At 39.2% G+C, this 13,367-nt stretch overlaps 1 protein-coding gene across 8 annotated transcripts in view; it reads left to right on the top strand.

Moving 5' to 3' along the window:
- Positions 1-13,367, top strand: part of WASF3 (WASP family member 3) — a 65,500-nt gene that overhangs the window by 35,306 nt on the left and 16,827 nt on the right. For 6 of the 8 annotated variants that reach the window (XM_021542013.4, XM_021542010.4, XM_085580287.1 and 3 more), the window contains one exon: positions 7,371-7,513. The exons of the other annotated variants lie outside the window; for them this stretch is intronic. In XM_021542013.4, the coding sequence (XP_021397688.1) occupies positions 7,381-7,513 (133 nt within the window). In that variant the 5' untranslated portion in view covers positions 7,371-7,380. The remainder of the gene's footprint in view (positions 1-7,370; positions 7,514-13,367) is intronic. 8 annotated transcript variants of the gene reach the window in all.

The following is a 13,367-nucleotide window of genomic DNA, read 5'->3' as shown; positions in this document are numbered from 1 at the left end:
TTTGAGATATGAAGGGCTGACTAGGAAAATGTGCATCCATAAAATTTTAGATTGCAGATAAGCAGAACTAATTACCATCCGTTCTCCTGTTGTCCTTTCTCTTGTCATTACTTAATGTCTTGATTTCCTTCATAATATCACTGGACCATAAAATCTGCCCTGAAGATCTCAGCACAGACAAAAACTCTGCCAAATAAAGAAAAGAAAACAAAGCAACTGTCCAAGTTGGTGAACCTTCAGAAGCAGCTCATTGCAACAGACACTGAAGAGCTCTATTAAAGAAACAAAATAGCTTTAGGAATTTCTGTGCCCTTTTCATCATCGCTAGTATTTAGATTGGTATGATGCGAGAGGAAGATGAGAAGTGGTGGTCTGATACTGAGAGGAAAAAAACCTGCTTTCATTCCAGCCTTGACTCATTCCTTTCACTCAGACCTGGCAATCAGGAGGAAGAGCTGTGAAAAGGATGGTGATAGAATTGGCTATATATTAAATTGTAGTGAGGAGGACATATTCTAGGCATTTTACTTTACATGTATTGTTGAAAGATATGGATTGTTGTGGATAAGAAATATTCTTGATTTTTAATTATCCTTAGGAAATAGAATTCTATTAAATTTTGTGCATATTTGTATCAAAAGTCTGTCCTTGCATCACCAAACTCCTTTCAAAATCAAGAGAGTTGCATTAAAAATTATGGCAAATGTAAAAAAATGCATATATTGACTAAAAAATACAATGTCCCTTAGATAAGGTTAGCTCTAATAAAAGTAAAGTACTTGGTACTTAAAGCATAATTGTGGTTTAGTAAAACTATTTTGTTTTGATACTAATTACATAGTAAGGTGGCTGAGAGAGAAATTGCATACTTGATAGAATTCAAATAGCTAAATAGTCTTGTTTGGATGCCTTTTGATAAAAAATAATTCTGTGGTATTAGAGAGCACTGTGAGACAATAACTGATGGCTAAATATTCTGTATTGTTTTGCAGTATACAAAGTGTGGATTCAGATTCTTGTTAGAATGAAGCCAGCTTAAAAAAAAAGAAAAAAAAGCACAAAACTTTTAAAAGTACAGAAGAATGACATTACATTAATCTTGAATTCAATAATTTTCAGAATATATGCTAGTTATGGTTTGTTTTTAACTTGTCATTACTGATCAGATAGTAAATGACATTCAGAGATTGCAAGTAGGAAAGGTTCAAAAACATCAGGTTCTCAGTCATTTAGGATTACGAAAAACCAGAAAGGAGCATGCATTAAAGGCATATTTATTCCTTTCCTTCCATTAGAATAGTAGGGATAGCAGTGTTTATTCTCCATGTAGCCCTTTTCTTTCATTTGTGAAGGATGAAGAGCCTTTGGAGGGTATGGAAATCTTTGACAATGGCACCTCCATGGAGGAAAAAAAATGGGGATGGGAGAGCATCTGTAAAGCTGGTGCTTGGGATCTTTCACCTTTCTGCTTTCTCTTCTATTCCATTTTAGCATATACATGAATCTTGAAAGTGGGTGATGGCAGGCTTTCTAGAATTACAAACTTGTACAGGAAAATAGGGGCAGTATTTCCAAATCTGGTACCATTCAGAGATGGAAGCTGTGTGTTGAATTGACTGTTAGGACATCACATATGGGAAAACTTAACTGTCTGTAAAGGTTTTAAATGCTGAAATGCCCTTGACATGGAGACTGTGATTAGGAGGTAGTGTAACTTGTGTGGCTTGATGTGAGCAAGCCAACAGTATTTCTCTGGTTTTGATGAGGTGAAATGCAGTTCTACATTCAGACACTGAAATTTAGGTGAGTACTTATCAGAGCTTACACATGAGGTATTTGAGCACACCATGTCCCTCTTGTATCTGTCAAGAGATGCAGGGATTTGGTTGCTCTCTGGGTTTCTGCTGAGCTCATATATATGTAGCCATACAAATTTAGGTGCTTAATCCTGAATGGAATCCCATCTGGTACATTACTCATGGCAAGCTGTGTGTTCAGTCTGTCTCGTTTTTCTTCTCCATAGAAAGAATTATGGTATGTTCTCTTTTTATAGAGAGCTGGGAGAGTCATCAATGGAAAGCTCCAATGCTCTCTGAAAAGAATAGACTATATTCAGGGAGAATTTAGAATTGATGTATAGTAAAGTCTTTTTCATGGTAAAATGTTCAGCTTTGTCATATTTTACTAGAGGATATAAGAAGAAATTTCTGAAGAGTTTAAGAAAGGGATTGAACAGTGTCTTTGAGAAAATGTAATATGTAAACATTCACAAGAAGGGAGGCTGCTTAATGAGTTGGAATTTGTTTTGTGGCATTAGTGAATATGTAAAGAACTTAACCATGGAATTCAGGTACATTATTTCTAGCACTCGTGTAAATTGCAGTGCTGTTTTGGGGATGTGAAAGGGCAAACAGCAGGTTTGCGGAACAGCTGGTACTTAGAGTTTTGCCAGTAGCTCAAATACTTGAAAAATTCATCTTGTCTCTTGTAATAGCTGTGTTCTGCTGTTGTTTGGAAAGATTTCACATGGTGTTTGTCATCTTTCAAGTTTGTTACTGTACATCTGCTCTCTTCATGACTTTTTAAGAATCCGACTTACTTGCCAAGGCAGTGTCAGACTTCTTGCATGCAGTTTAACAGCTGGTGGCCAAGGGAAGGTGGTCTGAGATGACCTGGAGTGGTACTTCTGTGGCTGCAGAGGAAGCATGCAAAGAAAAGCAAAAATGCTTTAAGTCTTTCTGTAGCACACTTGCCTCTACAGCAATGACTACTGGGATAAGTGCCTTCTAATTTTAAGACAAAAGACAAGTTTTTATGGAGTTGTTATGCAAGTTTTTATGGGACGGGGAGAGAGAAAGAAGAGAAAGGGGGGTGAGAATACTGAGGAAGCGTGCAAAATCTGAATTTTAATGGCTTGATCTAAGCTAATTCAAGCTTTTGATGTCCTGTCCTTTCAGAATGTGTGTGGAAATCGAGTTGCTGATGCCTGGAGGGTTTGGGGAGCAGTGTCCGTTTGTCCTCCAGTCAGAGTTCAGTCCAGCCAGATGTTGAATCTGATCCATGTCCAGTGAGGCACTCATGGGTTTAGTGAGATGCTAAGTGACATCTCACCCTCTTAGTTTTTCTTCTCTCCCCTTCTGACTCCTCTGATTTTTCTGTTCTGACACTAATGTGTCATACATTTCCACTTCAGCCAGTTGTATATGTGCAGTATAGCATCTTTCTAGAGTCTTCCTCTCTTGTGCTTAATGCAGCTGATGGTTTAAAGGCAGCTGTCAGGTGGGTGGCCTCACAGTGGAGATGAACCCTTTTATCCAAATTATAAGTCCCTGGTTCCATTGTGTTCTTACTGGGCTAAAATGAATAAAAAAAATTTACAACTTTATGATTGGGACCAATCTACTACACTGACATAATTTTTGAAAATAGTAATTTATTTGCATTAGATTTTTCAATTATTTGTGGATGGAAGGTGTTCTGTTTTGGGCTGGGGTAGAGTTATTTTTTTCACAGGAAGTTGTGTTTCAGATTTATGCTTAACCCAGGGTTGATAAATTAGAGGTGCTATTGCTGAGCAGGGCTTACACAGAGCCATGGCCTTTTCTGCTTATTGGACTTTGACATTGTCAAGGATAATACTGGGGGTGCTTAGGAGATTTGGGAAGAGACACAGCTGGGACAGGCAACCCAAAATGTCCATGGGAATATTCCAGATTATGTGACATTGTGCTCAGTGTATGAAGTGAGGAGAAGAAGGGGGGATGTTTGAAGTGATGGTGCAGTACTTTGACTTCCCAAGTCACCATTATGTGTGATGGAACCCTTCTCTCCTGGAGGTGGCTAAACTCTTGCCTGTGGGAAGCAGTGAATTAATTTATTGGTGTGCTTTTCTTGCGTGGGCAGCTTTTGCTTTCCCTATTAAGATGTCTTTATCTCAGCCTATGAGTTTTCTATCTTTTAGTCTCTTCATTCTCTCCCTAATCCAGCTGGTGGGGGACAGAGAGAGCAGCTCTCTGGGGGGCTTGGCTGTTGGCTGGGGTTAAACCATGACAGAAGGGAAGTTGTTAAACCTCTGTATTGCAAAATCGAATATGATTTCTAAATGCCAGTATATTTAACATAGTGACATCACAGTGACTATCTTGTCTAGGAAGAAACTGGGACTGAGTGTGACTCAAAAGAGGCGGAAGATGAATGTGGAAGGCAGTGGAATTGCCATTGCAAATTCTTGTTTTCTGCTCCTGGTAACGCACTCCCTTCAGTGTGGTTGTGTCTCATGAAGACTCTGTAATTGAGGTGTGTTTTGTCTTGATTTCTCATCTAACTTCTTGCTACATAGATTTTGAAATGAAGTTAGCTTCACTTCTCATGCATTTTCGTTAAAAAGGATTAAGTTCATCTGAGTTGTGTGTGGTGAAGAAAAAGGTGGCTGTGTTTTAGTAGTAAGGACACAAGCTTTTTACTTAGTAATGGGTTAATATCTGAATAGGTCTGTAGGTGTTTAATTCAGTTAGATAAAGGTTTTAAATTAGAAGAAACTTATTGCAGTTGCAGAGTTTCTTTTCATCTGATCAGGAGCAGGTAGTGGATTGCTTAATTTGTTGCATATATTTACTCATTGGTGTTCAGTTTACCTGTTGTAATTAAACTTCAAACTGAAATGAGATTGCTACATAATAATTTAAATCATGCATTCAAATATGAAAGTTGTTTATTTTCCCTTACCCTCAGCCCTGGTGTGTGCTTTAGCATGCTCTTTAAAGAAGTGGGATTTCTTGCATTGGTCTGTCAGTCCCCTGGTAGCTCTTGAACACGTTGGACCATCTCGTCAGTAAGTGATAAGAAAACAAAAACCTTGAATTGCAGTTGTAGTTTTCTTCAAATTAGCTTTTGCAGGCAAGAAAGAACATTATGTGGAGAAGGGACTTAAATAAGAGTTTGTGTTGGAAGGCATTCTGACTGTACTCAATAAGGTAGGTGTTTCAAGAGGTTAGCTGGGCAGTGCGCAGCCAGCTTCCAGCTGGGGCCAGAGTGCTGTGTGGGCAGGTGAGGGAGTTGGGTGAACTCCAGAGGGTAAGGGCAGGGGGCAGCTCTGAGAGTGCTAGACAGAAAGTGCCATGGGAAAAACAGGCCTTGTCATATAAACTGTTAATTTAGCACTAATTTCTGCTCCTTTTAATTTGTCTTACAAGTTATGTTTATATGAAATGCTTTTTCATGGTAACATTTACATTACAGTGGAAGAATTCCTCATAATGATTTCTATTTTGTAGCTTCAATGCACTAGCTTGTTGGCAGTGTTGGTGCTAGATGTTCCTCTTCAGTAATTGTGAATTTCCAGTTTTGACTTATTTTTTTATCAAGTTCAGAAAAGCATCTGGAGTGGATGTGAAGTAGTATTTTGAAATATTTGTGTTTGTAGAGGAATACAAAAACATAGAACAGAAACAGGAAGGTTTTTTAATCAAATGCAGAAGTTGTTCCTCTGTTACCTCTGATGTGTTGTTGTGTAAAATTTAGCAAATTCAGCTAACCTTAAATTCTGACTTATTCAAATTGTCTCATATTATGAAAGACATACAATATAATTCAAGACTACTGCTTAGAAGTCATGAGCTTGTTCCTTCCTGACCTGTTATGAAAGAGTCTTACAGTTAGTTTCTTTTTGTTCATTAAGGCTGTTAAGCTTTTAGAAATGTTCTTGAGAATAAAATATTTAAATTTTCAGGTGGAAGTCATTACAAAAATTACTGTGCAACATTTGAAAGACAAAAGGATTTTTTAATTTACTAATGTGATTTTAATTAGAGAAATTGAAAGGCTAGTTTAATTGCTTTAGTATGGTAAAAAAGAAATTTTCAGCTAAGCCTTTCCCAAATGAACTTTGTCCTTGGTAATAATGTAACTTCTTGTTCCGGAAAATTTGCATGCCATGAAGTTTTAAACAGAATATAATTAATGAGTAGTACATGGGCATTGAATTGTTGCTGTTAAAAATGTAATCAACTTGACTATTGAGTTAATGTAGTTTTCAAGAAAACTGATTTTGTTTTATATTGCTTCCCTTTTGGGAGAATTCTGTCTCACTTGGGCATCCTTGCTCTGAAAGCTGCTCTCTGCAGGACAGTGTTTTCTATGCCATTGTGTCCTTTTGTGATGCTTTGAGAGCTCTTTTTTTTCATTTATTTTCCCCATCTGTTGTGGTTTAGGAATGGTACTCCACAATTTAGTTTTTCTCCCGAGACTTTCCAAACCACACTGTCACTTGCTCGCTCCCCTTCCTTCCCTGCTTCTGCCCCCCACCCCCTCCAGGTAGCCAGGGAGAACTGGATGTGTAAAAGGCACAGATCGCAGCTCGAAATAAGAACAATTTATTGGAAAGAGCAATGAGATAAGAAAACAAACAGTAGCAGCAACAATATTAATAAGAAAAATATATAAAAAGAGAGAATGATTCATGTGCAAAAATGCTCAAAAAATGCAGAGCCTGACTTGACAGAAGCCAGGTTGTTCCTGACTGTAGAGGAATGCACTGCTTCTTGGAAATGAGAGAGGAATCCCTTTTCCCTGCCCTTGGCCCTGATGTGAGATGGTATCAAATAACACAATGTCTTGGCTTCTCCCCTTGGTCTGGGCTGGAACCAGGACACCATCCTTATTTATTTCATTTTTTCCAAGAAAACCAGTTCTGACAACCTTAGTTTTCTCAGATAAATGTCTTCCTGCATCTGGCATGTTCCCAAAAGTTGTTCAGTAAATGCTTTTATCCCATTCAGAATGCCATACAGCTCCACCTGTGGTAAACCATCTTCTTCCTCATGCAGCCTAATTCTGAGAGGCACTTGCCCTTATATGTCAGATGAATTTATCATTTTTACTGAAAACTGCCAGAGCTGGGGTAGGTTGGTGTCTGACGTAATTGGGGGCTGTAGTGCTTGGTTGGTCTGTTGGTGGCCAGCTTGCCAAGGCAGAATGCCAGCATGCTCCAGACAGTGACCTTTCCTGCCACTTGTGTGGGGACTGCCAGTTTTTTCTAAATGCAAATGTGCACTGAAGTCCAGTGATTCTGGAACTGCAGCACAAGTCTGTGCATACAGTAAATCTTACACCAAATCGAAGGCAAAAAGCCTACATTACCTTTATTGCCTTTACTCTCTGCTGCTCTGCAGTGCTCTTGTCATATTCTGGCATGAGTGCACAGCTCCAGTGCCCCAGTAGGAATTGTACAGTATCTTAGGCTGAAGCAAGGCTTTAAAAGAAGAAAGGTGAAGTACTTTTTGGAGAAAAAAAACCTGAATGTGTGCTACACTGATTCAGAGCTCTTAATTTCATTTTTGTAAATGTCATACATATTTGTTTGTAAATTCCAGATTGTGAGCCATGCCTTTGGTGAAAAGGAACATTGAACCAAGGCATCTCTGCCGAGGAGCTCTGCCAGAGGGAATTACAAGTGAACTGGAATGTGTAACAAATAGCACCCTTGCTGCTATCATACGCCAGCTAAGCAGCTTAAGTAAGTACCTGTAACTTCCTGCAAGTATTTGATTCATGATGCAAAGCTTTGAGATGGATTGTTTTCAATAGCAAAAGTATGGTATGGGACATTACCACGTATGTATTATAATAATAATTGCCTTTATGCTCTTCTATATTTTGAAGTTTATTTAAAAACCCAACCCTCCCCCACTCCAAAAAACAAATTAACAAAAAGCAAGTAGAAAAAAAACCACTACCAACCAAAAGACCGGAGCATAGAAGACCAGAAATTTTTCTAAGGTGAGAGAAATTAGTTCAAGAAACAAGACCAGCACTTGAGTTCTACAGGATTGAGCCAGCAAAATCTTCTGCCTCTTGGCATCAAATGACACATTTGACTGAAATTTTAGATTTTCGTAGTGTGCTAGTATTTCTGAAGCCTTCTCTTTTATATATATGTGTGCTCAATTCATATGAATGAAATTAAGCGCATTGAAAGGATGCCATTTGCTGAACAAGCCTGCAGGCTACAGTTGAGGCAGGCTAACATCAGCTCTGTACAGAGTAGCCTACACACCACACCTGTCAGGTGACACCACCACTAGCAATTCTAGAAGCATGACTGAAGTGTTTGCACGATGAACAATATTTTTGATGAAAGGGATAAGAGATGTTTTTCAGACAGTCTTTAACAATCAGCAGCTGTTGTTTGTGCTGATAACGCTACTCCTAGAAAAGAAATTACTGCTTCATCAGTTGCTTCTCTTTGTAAATGGACGTGGTTTTAAAACTGAGAGTCTGTATGGAGCTCTGACTATGGGGCCCACTGGTGTTCAGTTCATGATGATAGGAAAAAGCCTTTGCTTAGGGAAAGAGAACAAGAAACACAGCATTTCCTGTTCGCAGTAGTCAGGGATTTAGGGATTTTTGAGCTGGAGGTCCATCTGAATCATCCTATGTAATGAGCATTTGTAAAATATCATCTGTGGTATTGCTTAGATCCATTGAAATAGGGATTAAACCTTCTTCTTGACCAGTGACCTGTGGCAGAATGTCCCACAATGGAAGTTGACCTGTACTTCCTCCTGATACCTTCTCATTCTGGTGTGATGAAAAATAATGAAAGGTGCTTTCATCTTGTGCATTTCCGTAATAATTTGTGATTTTATTAAGTCTTTATCCTGTTCTCTTGATGATGTCTTTTCCAGGTTGAAGCATCCTGCTCTGTAAGTGATCTTTTTGTATAGAAACTATTTTGTATTTCAGAACATTGTTATTTCTGCTTTGGATATGTAAGTTAGAGTATGTTGTGGGCTTTTTAAGGTGGAGTGTTGAGGACTTAAGATCATATTCAAAACAGACTTCTGTTTTATCATCATTCCCCTAGGAATTTGTAGAATTTGGATTGTTGCTAAGCCTTGAATTATTATTTTCAGATAGATCAGAGGATCACTTGCAAGCTTTTCTTGAGCAGCAGCTGACGACTTGGTTTCTGATGTTATTGGAGTTACTTTGTGTTTGCATTGTCATTGAGTTTCGTTTACTGTTTTCTCAGACAATTGCTTAGTAGCACCATCCTTAAATTTCAGGAAAGTAAGAATGGTTAATGTTCTAATTACACTGAAGGAGACATTATAAGACGTGGTGTGCTAGGATTGTCCAAGTGTGGAAAATACACTTTTTACTTGTCTGACTTGGCTAGGAATGTGTACAGCTTTCATTTATCCAGATCTGGAATTGGGGCTAATCTGTTATACAGTGTTTTTAGATCCTCTTAAGATTGTTGCTAAGGAACTGACTACTTATATTCATATCCAGCAGTTTTCCCTTAGCAGATTTCTACGGTCATCTGAAGTCTTTGTAGACAGCCCCTAAAATTCTGTTAGTGTCAAGGTAAAGATCTATGCAAATAAATGATGTGTCCTTAGTCTTAACAGATGAATGTGTGGTATTTAACAAGTGAAATGTACCACCATTCTTATCCACAGTCTGAAATATGTCATGTTTGCAGAGGGCTTTTTCTGCAGACAGCATTTGCAAGGAAATGATCACAAGAAAGTGCTGTGCTGGAGCTGAAGTAGTATGTCCTGCTGACTGCATCAGGGCTGGTTGGTGTTCCCACAGCTTCAGGCATAGCACAAGCAAGTTCAAGTCTATCTTGCAATCACACTGTTTTTTTAGTGTTGCATTGTGAGTTCAATGTGGATTTTAAAAACTGTTAGGTCTGCACTGTTGCATACAGACTTGGCTTGCTTCTGCCTCTGCTCTTTTTGGGAGATGTGAACAAGTTCCTATCCAAAGGGAATGTGCTCTCAGGAGAGCTTTTTCTGTATTATTTTTTCAGATTTGGGTTTATTTCCAGCCAGCAGGCTCAGAGCACAGGCAGAGTGAGCAGAATTCTGTATGAAACTGTTCAATCTTATGTAAGGCAGGACCTTGTCTAAGGGATTCACCTCCACTTGGGAGGAAAGAATCTCCTGGAGAGGAAAGACAGGGAGCATTTGCAGCTCGTACCTCTAAGCAGCATGGAGGAAGTGTAATCTGGAGACTTGAAAGACAATTTTCTTCATGCAGAGAACAACGTCCACCAACTTGCCTCCTAGTATTTTCTTGGGTAGATTGGCCATTGGCTCAGTTTCACTCGCTTTTGTGCAGGCATGAGCACACTGCATCTCTCTGTAGTACTGAACCAGGCTGGGTTGGAAAGGTTGCATTTTTGCCATTAAGTATCATGCTAAAGGTACTGTGAGAAAGGAGATGGGAATTGAGACCTAGTCAGGAACAGCCTACCACTTTTGCATCTTTAAAAAAAGAGGAGGGGTAAAGCATGATTCTTACGTTTCTAGTTAATTCAGCTACAGTGATTCCACCAATCCATGGAATCACTGTCTTATGTGGTTGGAGGGAAGCTTAGAAGAAAAGACTGCATAATGTCTTAGATGGGATTTTAAACTAATGCATAGGTTGGCCACATGTTGGACAACACCTATTGTTTTTAAATTGTTGTCTTACAGTACCAAAATCAGCTCTTAAATTGAAAGATACATGTTTTTTTCCTGCTTATTTCTGTTTTGTTAAAGATCAAATTTAAACAAGGGTAACATAGAAAACACTTCAAGTATTTTATTTCTGAAACTTACTGCATCATGTTAATCACAACAGCATGTCCAATACTACTTCACCTTGTCACTGTTTTCACACAGAGGAGATTGACAATCTGTCTTTCACATGTTCTGGGCTAGCAAGTGTTGAAAAAAAATCAAGTATTAAAAGAAGCATGCTTCTTCCACTTTGCCTTCTGAAAGATAACTAACAAATATCCATCCCCTTGACTTCTCTAGGGGTGATCTGTTTAATCCTAAAATGTGGCAGTCCTCTCTCAGCAGGCTGATTTCAGTATATTAACATAAACTAACATCTGTTAAAATTGATTGAGCTCTGAATATTGGTGGCTGAAGAATGTAATAACTACTTTATGTAGCTGAAGAGTTAAAAAGCTTATTTTTTCCATAGCTTGGAATAACATCTTCATTTGGAGCAACTAAATCAAGTGGGGATTTTAAGTAAATTTCAACTAGCTGCTGGGAACCCTTAGAGAACACTTTGAGTATGAAGGCAGTTGAACACTGACACGGGTAGCCCAGAGGAGTTGTGGAGTCTACATCCCTGCAAGTGTTCAAAACTCAGCTGGTCAGAGTCCTGTCTCATTGTGCTTTGAGCTGGGAGTTGGACCAGATGATACTCAATTTCAGCTATTCTGTGCTTGTGTGTGACTTCTGTTTTGGAGGGGGAGGAGATTAGGAGCAGGAAGATAGCATACCTTTCTTATCCATCTTCTGCATGTATATATTAAGCAGAGCTTGCATACACTGACATATCCTAACATTTTGGGTTAGTTATTGGCTGATCTTACATGTAGTAATGAAAACTGTTACTGGTGTTACTGGTCAAGTCCTTCATTCAATGGCCATTACTTTTTTTTTTTGTCATTCACAGTGTTTTCAGATAATATTTTAATCTAGTTGTTGTTTCCTCCTGCCACCCAGGCAAGTGACCTAGAAAAGGCCAGATAGTCCTGCTGACTTCCTAAGTGGGGCCATTTTTTTACACTGAGTTATTGTCTCCAGATGTCCACAGAATGGGATCTTAAATTGAAATTTTCATTATCTTTTTACTTTTCTTTGTAAAATATTAAGGTTGGTTATGGGACCAATGTAAAATGTCAATAATGGCTGCTTTGGAAGTCCCTGTCATTTAGGTGGTTAATGCATATTCCATATTCTTTAAACAAATTGGATAGTTTTACTTCCCCTCCCCCTTCCACTTCTGGAACTTTTCTTCCATTTTTAGACTCTTCTTGATACAGGTCATAACAAGATGAGCTTAATTCAGGTAGGATTTTAAAATTTGTTTTTGATTATAAAGCATGACTAAGTGCAGAAGGCAGGACTTTTCTTTCTACAAGGATTTCTTGAGGGGGTTGGGCTGCAGAAATTGTAGAGGGAGACATCTTAAATGAAATAGCAGTATTTGGGTAGGAGGGACCATCAGTTCAGTGAGCGAGAACAATGAGTTTGGGTGGAAACTGAAATTTGTAGGGGAAGTTCTGGGCAGGCAAACTATTAAACTGGGTATCTGGAACCACTGATCTGGGGTGGATGAGAGTTGTGGACTTGGGTATGAAGAGAGTCAAACTGTGGATGAGTGCCTAGTCCTGTGGAAGGACTGGGAGAGGAATGGCCATACACAATGATCTGTGCATCAGGGAGGGATTTGGGTTATCTTGTGGCACCTTCTGTCAACTGTGGTGCTTTCAAGGAAGGGCAAGGCTGCAAATCTGTACTTGGCACTAGTGAGGCCACACTTCGAGTACGGTGTCCTCTTTTGGGCCCCTCAGTTCAGGAAGGACATTGAGGTGCTGGAGTGGATTCAGAGAAAGACAGCAAAGCCAGTTAAGGGTCTGGAGCATAAGTCTGAGGAGCGGCTGAGGGAGATGGGGGTGTTTTGCCTGGAGAAAAAGAGGCTCAGGGGGACCTTACTACAAGTGCCTGAAAGGAGGGTGTAGGCAGGTGGGGGTTGTTCTCTTCTGCCAGGTGACAGGATGAGAGGACAAAGTCTTAAGCTGCTTCAGGAGAGGTTTAGGTTGGATGTCAGGAGGAATTTCTTCACAGAAAATGTGATTAGGAATTAGAATGGGCTGCCCAGCAGATTGTGGAATCACCATGCCGTGGAGATATTTAAGGAAAGAGTGGATGTTGCACTTGGTGTCATGGTCTAGTTATGTGATAGTGTTTGAACATAGGTTGGACTTGATGATCTCAGAGGTCTATTCCAACCTAATTGATTCCATGATTTGGTGATCTGGACTGCATTGTCCACTGTCACAGTGATTGAGAACATACAGCAGGTGAAGGAGAGGCTGAAAAGGTTGTGCAATAAGTCCAGTTGTGGCCATGGGTAAATGTGGTCTGTGGCCTCTGACCCCCTCTCAAATTACTCCAGGAACAGCAGCGTTTGCAGTCAGCATTTGTAGAGGTAAGTGGACTGCTGTTTTTATAACGCTGTTTTAATTTTGATATTGGCCTATGGATTTCAAGATTTTAATTTCAAAATCTACTTCAGAAGTTTTTATTGACTGCAGTAACTTCAGGCCTTTTCATCACAGAGCCAGTTTTTAATACTCAGTTGTCTGTCAGTTGGCACTAGCTCAGCTACAGAAGGATTAGAATTTGTAAGTTTTCTTGTGTTTTTAAGAAGACTGCTAACCAGGATGCCCAGAAGAATAGACTTCAGGCAGAATTTATGGTATATTTTCACTTTTTTTTCTACAAACCTGCTGCCTCAAATTTTGCTGAATGACAAACTGTGCTGTTCTAATCCTACAGCTACTG

The sequence above is a fragment of the Lonchura striata genome, chromosome 1 (assembly GCF_050655825.1).
Source record: "Lonchura striata isolate lonStrDom1 chromosome 1, ASM5065582v1, whole genome shotgun sequence".
In the NCBI taxonomy this organism is placed as follows: Eukaryota; Metazoa; Chordata; class Aves; order Passeriformes; family Estrildidae; genus Lonchura; species Lonchura striata.
The sequence above is the reverse complement of the archived record's forward strand: the minus strand, read 5'-3'. Positions and strand labels throughout refer to the sequence as shown.